The sequence below is a fragment of the Sinocyclocheilus anshuiensis genome, unplaced genomic scaffold (assembly GCF_001515605.1).
Source record: "Sinocyclocheilus anshuiensis isolate Anshui unplaced genomic scaffold, SAMN03320099.WGS_v1.1 scaffold1647, whole genome shotgun sequence".
Lineage (NCBI taxonomy): Eukaryota > Metazoa > Chordata > Actinopteri > Cypriniformes > Cyprinidae > Sinocyclocheilus > Sinocyclocheilus anshuiensis.
Window position 1 is genome coordinate 227,504 of NW_015549848.1, and position 8,981 is coordinate 236,484.

General features: G+C 39.1%; 2 protein-coding genes across 2 annotated transcripts in view; both read right to left on the bottom strand.

The window, feature by feature from the left end:
• Nucleotides 1-6,038, bottom strand: part of LOC107660911 (protocadherin beta-16-like) — a 40,102-nt gene extending 34,064 nt beyond the window's left edge. The window contains exon 1 of the mRNA XM_016450350.1: nt 4,060-6,038. Within this exon, the coding sequence (XP_016305836.1) occupies nt 4,060-5,808 (1,749 nt within the window). The 5' untranslated portion in view covers nt 5,809-6,038. The remainder of the gene's footprint in view (nt 1-4,059) is intronic.
• Nucleotides 6,039-7,407: 1,369 nt separating this feature from the next.
• The window catches only part of LOC107660912 (protocadherin beta-15-like), a 6,702-nt gene continuing 5,128 nt past the window's right edge, over nt 7,408-8,981 (bottom strand). Inside the window, exon 2 of the mRNA XM_016450352.1 lies at nt 7,408-8,535. Within this exon, the coding sequence (XP_016305838.1) occupies nt 7,408-8,535 (1,128 nt within the window). The remainder of the gene's footprint in view (nt 8,536-8,981) is intronic.

Below are 8,981 nucleotides of genomic sequence, written 5' to 3' on the forward strand. Positions count from 1 at the left end.
GAATAACTTTCATCTTTTCTTCAACTGAATACTGTTTCCGTGCTGTTTTGATGTATTTTAAAGAGTTGGCAGTCAAAATTAAAACTGCTGGATTAAAGATATTCTTCGTTCTTTATGACAAACAAAATAATGTGAATTACAGAATGTACAACTTTTTAAAAAATGTATCAATTGCGGTGTACAGCGTTTATTATGAGGTGGTAGAATCCACAGCTCAGTACTCACTACTCAATACTCATGAGTACTTTTAAATAGGCTACTCTTTTACTCTTACTCAAGTAGTTTTTTTGGACAAGTACTTTTACTCTACTCGCACTAGATTTTTTGGAAGGTAATGGTACTTTTACTTGAGTATATTTTTTCAGTACTCTTTCCACCACTGGTTTTCAGTGATAACATTACCTAGAAGTTGGGCATGCCAAAGTATTCATCTCCATTCACAAGAGAAAGTCTTGTTAATTTTAATTGTGTATATTTACTAAAAAGGCTCAGAAAAGAAGAGTACTCTGGAAGTTTGGATGACAATACAATATTTTTTCTCATGACAAATTTACTGGATAACTCCACCTGTTGTTGCTGTTATGATGAATCCTCTGATAACCAGGCTCTGGACAGTATATTTTTTCAGTATTCTTTCCACCACATCTGTGATACACGTTTCATGTGTTTCTTCATGTATTTCGCATGTGATTTTGTGTGCAGTGGTCTTTTTAAGACTACAGTCTGTTTCAATACAAGCAGACAGCTTACAACATAAAAATCTAACTTGTTAACCAAGGCCATTAAATTATATGTATATATATATATATATATATATATATATACATACACAGTCCTACCTGTTTTTGATTGAAGGTACGAGTTTAAATGGGACGTTTTGCTGAATAGAGCAGCGCACCTGTCCGTTATTATCAGAGTCTCTGTCCTGCACGTTAATGATGCCAACCTCTGTACCGGGTAACGCATTCTCGGGAACGGGACTGTTAAGAGAACTAACTACTATTATAGGGGTATTATCATTGGCATCAATAACGTCTATTATGACTGTACAATGACTGGCTAGCCCTTGACCATCTTTAGCTTGAATCGGTAGTTCGATTGAACTCTCCTCCTCAAAATCAATGAGTCCCTTTAATTTAATTTGTCCAGACATTGCATCAAGGGAAAATAATTGCCGGACAATTTCAGATAAATGACTAAATGCATATGTCACTTCTCCATTTTGTCCCTCGTCAGCATCAGTAGCGCTCACTGTCACCACTAAAGTATCTAGGGGAGAATTTTCAGGCAGACTGACTTTATAGACGGCCTGACTAAAGACTGGAGCATTATCATTAGCATCCAGCACAGTGACGTGTATGGCTACAGTACCTGATCTCGGTGGAGTCCCGCCGTCTACCGCAGTGAGAATTAATGTTACCTCTTTCTGCTGCTCACGATCTAACTCTTTATTCAGCACGAGCTCGCCATATTTTCTTCCATTTGCACCCGTTACTACACGAAGAAGAAAGTTTTCATTTTCTTGCAACACGTAAGACTGCACTGAATTCATGCCTATATCTGCATCGTGGACCTCATCTAATAAGTAACGAGATCCTTTTAGTGCTGACTCCCTTATTTCGAATTCAATAACACTCTCTGTGAAGTGTGGTGAATAATCATTTATGTCTTCAACATTGAGAATGAAACGATGCAGTTCTAGAGGACTTTCAAGGACAAGCTGCTGATTTATTACACATGAAGCTTTCTTTCCACAAAGCCCCTCTCTGTCGATTCTCTCCGCTACGATCAGTTCTCCAGTATTCAGATTAATGTCGCAGTATCGTTTTCTGTTACCTTCAGTATCAATCCGCGCTTTTCGAGATGACAGTCTGTTCACATCGAGCCCGAGATCCTTTGCTATATTTCCAATCACAGATCCGCGTTTCATCTCCTCCGGGAAAGAATAGCTCACGTCTCCATAAGCGGTGTGCGCCATCAGCACGAAGAACAAAAGGCCAAACATCTCAGCAGTGACACAGAACCTTTGGAATTCTTGAAATATTAACCAGAAATTTAAACCAGTAGTACCACGCACAAGAAAATAAGCATATAACCCAATAGAATAATGGACGTAGGCTAAATAGTCAATGTCGACGATTTTCTAAAAAGAGATTAGATGAAAGCCCTATATGACATCACAAGCAGGGTGGAGAGATGTGTACTGAAGACACGCTGTTTTGCAGGTGAACAGCGACACTACGAGTTAAATTATGAAACTGCATAATGTTCATATCTCTGACAGGATTGTGTGTGGGTTATAGCGAAAATCGTTTAAGCGAAACAAAAGCCGACAGCAACATTCCCTGATTTGGGAGATAAACACCACCACAATATTTATAATATAACCAGAATGAATGAATGAATGAATGAATGAGTGAATAAGCAAGCACATTGCCAGATCGTGATCTACATCACGTAAGAAAAAGACAGTAAATGTGAAATGACAGTGCACAGACAGCAACAAGAAAACATGCTCTATGACATTTATAATCAGACTAAAAGAACGTTTAAAAAGTTTCTGACATACGAAACTGCTTTTATAAGCCAATTTCACATAACTAAGTAATCGATGAAGAAGAATCACAAAACGGCTTTAAACCTTTTGAATCTTAAAAAAAGACATCGTTCGCCTCCGCATTAAATCCTTCAAGATCATCCACGGCAGACTGAGTCTTTCTCAGAGTCAGGTTAGCAGTCAGCGTACCTTCATTATAAGATGTGACAAAGTTGTATTGAAATTAGTCATAAGCTTATTAAAAAAAGCTATTTCACGGCAGATAAAGTTCGCTTTGACAATTAGTAAACAGATAAAAGGTCAACTACTTCTACAAAATAAATTCTATTAAGGATTCGTTAGCTAGAGACGAAAAATCAAATACGTATAAACAACGACTCATGAAACATGATTCATTACTTACAATTGCATCTAAAGATATATTATACACAGAAGAACTACTCTTTAGACTTAAAAATAAACTTCAAAATCTTTCGGAGCCTGTTGTCAGCGAACGTAGTCTATTAAAATACTCATTTCATCTGAAAGGTTAGAATATTAAAAATACAGCAAAGGTTAATTCGACATGAAAAGAAGCACTCATGTTCGCATCAAGTCCAAAAATCACAAGACCACAAACGTAACCATTTTATAAACAAACTTATTGCATAAGAAAACTTAAATTTGTGAATAAAGCTCATTAATAAACTCTTATATGTAAAAACATGAATATAACACTTTGTTGAAAATAAAATGACTAGAGGGCATAGAACAACCAAACATTCTCTGAGAATGTGAAAAGAGAAACAGCTCAATTACTATAAAATTTACTCTTTAATATGTAAGTCTCCAGCAAAACGTCAACAGCAACACACACGGCCTGTACAGCACCATGGACAGCTAATAGGTCTGAAATAGAAACATTCCCTTTTTTACTAAACTCCAAGTAAACTGGGATTTAAAATTAAATACGAATTTAAAGTTGTTTATAAAATTGTTTCAGATTACAGACAACGAGACGGATGCGAGAAAGTTAGCATTTCTAAAACCATTAGAAAGCATGCTGTCAATAAAAGCAATCTATAACCCCAAAATATTAAAAACATTTTTTTGAAGAAAGACTTCGTTTGTCCTACCTGAAAGAATTCGTTCACTTCCGCCTCAAGCCCTTCAAGATCATCCGCAGCGGACGGAGTATTTTTCAGAGTCAGGTCAGCAGTCAGCGTGCCCTCATTATAAGATCTGACGAACTTGACGTCACTAGTGCGCGAGCCCGTGGTCAGGTATGCGTCATAATTGTAAGTGCTGCGGAGAGTTCCCGCGCCCTCCACCTCTGCGTAATTTGGAGGAAGATACGCGCTGGGAATGGCTACAGCTCCATCAAACAACAGTCTGGGCTTTCTCCTGCGACAAAACCTCACGGCCAGGATGATGATGATGAAGGTCAGGAAGAAAGTGGAAACGGACACCAGCGCGATGATCAAATAAAACGTCAGTTTGGAGCTGCTCTCGTCGCGAGACATGTCTTTCAGTTCTGGAACTTCAGCCAAGTTATCTGATATTAGTAAATATAATGCGCACGTGGCTGAGAGAGAGGGCTGTCCGTTATCTCTCACGGACACGATGAGGTTCTGTTTCATGCTGTCAGATTCAGAAATGTCCCGCTGCGTCCTGATCTCTCCGCTGTGGACACCGATAGTGAAAAGTCCCGGATCAGTCGCTTTAATAATGTGATACGAGAGCCACGCGTTCTGGCCAGAATCCGCGTCCACGGCGATCACCTTGGAGACCAGGGAGCGCGCCTGCGCAGCTTTGGGTACCATCTCGGTCATGAAGGAGTTTCCTTCCGGAGAGGGGTATAATATCTGAGGGGAGTTGTCATTCTCATCCGTTATGAAGACACTCGCGGTCACGTTACTGCTCAGAGGAGGAGAACCGTTGTCTCTGGTTAACACGAGCACTTTGAAACTTTTCAACTGTTCGTAATCAAACGACCTCACGGCATGAATGACCCCGGTGTCTCCGTTAATGGATAGAAAGGAGGACACCGGTGCGCCATTGAGATCAGAGGAAAACAGAGAATAAACTACAGTGCCATTCTGTCTCCAGTCCGGGTCTGTAGCTGATACTGAACAAATAGAGGAGCCCGGTTTGTTATTTTCTTGCACATGAGCTCTGTAACTCTGCTCCTCCTGCACATTAATGATGCCAACCTCTGTACCGGTTAAGGCATTCTCAGGAACGGGGCTACGCAAAGATTTCACTCGTATCTCAGGAGCATTGTCATTAACATCTGCAAGTTCTATTACAACCTTAGCATCACTAGATAAACCAAATCCATCTTTCCCTTCAACTAGTATTTCGTAAATGGCTTCGTACTCAAAATCAAGTGCACCTGTAACCCGAATTTCACCTGTACTTTTATTCAAGTAGAAAAGCTTTCTAGCTCTTTCAGAGATACGACTAAACTCATACGTCACTTCTCCATTTTGTCCCTCGTCAGCATCAGTAGCGCTCACTGTCACCACTAAAGTATCTAGAGGAGAATTTTCAGGCAGACTGACTTTATAGACGGCCTGACTAAAGACTGGAGCATTATCATTAGCATCCAGCACAGTGACGTGTATGGCTACAGTACCTGATCTCGGTGGAGTGCCGCCGTCTACCGCAGTGAGAATTAATGTTACCTCGTTTTGTTGCTCACGATCCAATTCCTTTTCTAGCATTAATTCCAATTTTTTTTCTCCGTCTACATTTGAATTTATACTCAACTGAAAATTGTCATTCTTCTGTAGACTGTATCTCTGAATTGCATTCTGTCCTATATCAGCATCATGAGCCGCATTCAAACGATAGCGAGAGCCTCTAACAGCAGACTCCCTAATTTCAAATGTGATCAAATTCTTTGAGAAAACAGGCGAATTGTCATTAATATCCTGAATTTGAACTGAAACATGATGCAGCTCTAATGGATCCTCTAGCATGAATTCAAATTTTAAAACACATGAAAGCCTGTCCCCGCAAATCTCCTCTCTGTCGATTCTCTCCGCTACGGTCAGTTCTCCAGTATTCAGATTAATGTCACAGTATCGTTTTCTGTTACCTTCAGCATCAATGCGAGCCTTACGAGATGACAGTCTGTTCACATCAAACCCGAGATCCTTTGCTATATTTCCAATCACAGATCCGCGTTTCATCTCCTCCGGAAAAGAATAGCTCACGTCTCCATAAGCGGTGTGCGCCACCATCACGAAGAACAAAAGACCAAACATCTCAGCAGTAACACGGAACCTTTGGAATTCTTAAAATATTAACCAGAATTTGAATCCCGTACTATAATAATTGCCATGTACAAGAAAACAAGTATAAAATCCTATTTATAATAACAGATGTAGATTATATCAGGCAGTAAGTCGGTGTCAACGATTTTCTATGAAAAAAATAGTAGCTGAAAGCCCTATGTATGACATCACAAGCAGGGAGGAGAGATGTGTACTGAAGACAAACATTGTTTTGCAGGTAAACAGCGACACTATGAGTTAAAAGAAGAAACTGCCCAATGTTCATATTTCTGCAGGGTTGCATGTGAGTTATACAGTTATACAGCGAAACAACAGCCGGCAGCAACACTACCTGATGAGTGGGAGATAAACACGACCACAATATTTATAATATTAAAAAAAATATATAAAAATAACGAATGACAGTGCAGCACAATGGACAAAAACTGGAAAACCTGCTTAATGACAGTTCTAATCCGAGTAAAAGAGCGTTTAAAATTTGCTGACATAAACTGCTTTTATAAGCCAATTTCACAAAGAAGACACCGATGAGAAGGACGTCAAATTGCTTAAAAACAGCAGTGTTTTGTCTCAGATTCCGTTACATACTGATGTCGCAAAAATAAAATGAGTTTGAAAGAACTATTAGACAACAGAACGAGATATATCAGATTCCTTTCTTTAAAAGATAACCAACCAGCTTTAAACGTTTAGAATCTAACAAATAGCTACACAGTATTTGGCATGTATCAAGGCATATATAATTGTCTCATTGACAATTTGTAAAACAGAAAGAAGGGGCAGTCACTTAAGCATAATTTATATTAAGGATTCCTTAACTAGCAACGAAAAAAAAAATAATAAACTCGTGAACCAGGATTTATGACTTTAGATTTTTTTTTGTATGGTCATGTTTGAGCAATTTAAAGAGAACAGATAAAGCTAGCTACTTCTAAGCCTTCAAAATGAGCTTCAAAATTTGTAAGAGCCTGTTGTCAGTGCAGACAGTCCATTAAAATAAACACACTAATTTAATCTGTAAGGTTAGATAGAACATTAAAAAAGTAAGAAAAGAAACGTTAAATCGCAAAGCACCACCCATGTCAGCATCAAGTCCTTCCAAAAAAAAATAAACAAATAAATAAATTAATATCACAAGATGCACAAATGTAACCATGTCATAAAGAATACAACAGCAACAAACACGGCCTGTACAGCACCATGGACAGCTAATAGAAATATGCTCTTTCTACTAACTATAGTGAACTGGGATTTAAAAAGAAATACGAAATTAAAGTAGTTTATAAAATTGTTTCACAGAACTACGCAATGGATGCAAGAAAGTTACCATTTCTAAAACCATTAGAAAGTATGTTGCCAATAAAAGTAACTTGCAAACCCAAAATATTAAAAAGATTAAAAAATATATATACTTCGTCAGTCCTACCTGAAAGGAATCGCTCATTTCCGCATCAAGTCTTTCAAGATCATCCACAGCGGACTGAGTCTTGTTCAGAGTCAGGTCAGCAGACAGCGTGCCCTCATTATAAGATCTGACGAACTTGAAGTCACTAGTGCGCGAGCCCGTGGTCAGGTATGCGTCATAATTGTAAGCGAAGGTACAAGTTTAAACGGGACGTTTTGCTGAATGGAGCAGCGCACCCGTCCGTTATTCTCAGAGTCTCTGTCCTGCACATTAATGATGCCAAACTCTGTACCGGGTAACGCATTCTCAGGAACGGGACTGGTGAGAGATTTAAGTATTGTTATAGGGGCGTTATCATTGACATCAATAACATCTATTAATACGGTGGAGTAACTGGCTAACCCTTGACCATCTTTAGCTTGAATGGGAAGTTCAAATGTACTCTCTATCTCATAATCAATCAGCCCGGTTAATTTAATCTCGCCAGATACTAAATCGATGAAAAATAATTGCTGGACCTTTTGAGGTAAATGACCAAACGCATATGTGACTTCTCCATTTTGTCCCTCGTCAGCATCAGTAGCACTCACTGTCACCACTAAAGTATCTAGAGGAGAATTTTCAGGCAGTCTGACTTTATAGACGGCCTGACTAAAGACTGGAGCATTATCATTAGCATCCAGCACAGTGACGTGTATGGCTACAGTACCTGATCTCGGTGGAGTCCCGCCGTCTACCGCAGTGAGAATTAATGTCACCTCTGTCTGCTCCTCACGATCCAACTCTTTATTCAGCACGAGTTGGCCATATTTTCTTCCATTTGCCCTGGTTAGTACATTAAGAATAAAGTGTTCATTGTTTTGAAGTGTATATGACTGCACTGCATTCCGACCAATATCCGCATCATACGCCTCTTCTAGTAAGTATGATGAACCTTTGCCTGCTGATTCTCGTATTTCGAATTTAATAACACTTTCTTTGAACTGAGGTGAATTGTCATTTATGTCCTCAATATTGAGAATGAAGTGATGCAGCTCTAAAGGATTTTCCAGTACAAACTCATTTTTAATAACGCATGAAGCTTTCTTCCCGCTAATCTCCTCTCTGTCGATTCTCTCCGCTACGATCAGTTCTCCAGTATTCAGATTAATGTCACAGTATCGTTTTCTGTTACCTTCAGTATCAATCCGCGCTTTTCGAGATGACAATCGGTTCACATCGAGCCCGAGATCCTTTGCTATATTTCCAATCACAAATCCGCGTTTCATCTCCTCCGGAAAAGAATAGCTCACCTCTCCATAAGCGGTGTGCGCCATCAGCACGAAGAACAAAAGACAAAACATCTCAGCAGTAACACAGAACCTTCGGAATCCTTGAAATATTAATTAGAAATTGAATCCAGTATCACCACGCACAAGAAGCATATAACCCAATTTAGAATAGACGTAGATAATATCAAGCAGTCAAGTCACTGTCGACGATTTTCTATAACGAGATGGGATGAAAGCCCTATATGACATCACAAACAGGGTGGAGAGATGTGTACTGAAGACACGCTGTTTTGCAGGTAAACAGCGACACTATGAGTGAAATGAAGAAACTACATAATGTTCATATCTCTGACAGGATTATGTGTGGGTTATAATCCTTTAGCAATACCACAGCCTGCAGCAACATGCCCTGATGAGTGGAAGATAAACACGACTACAATATTCATTATATTTCAATCAATCAATTA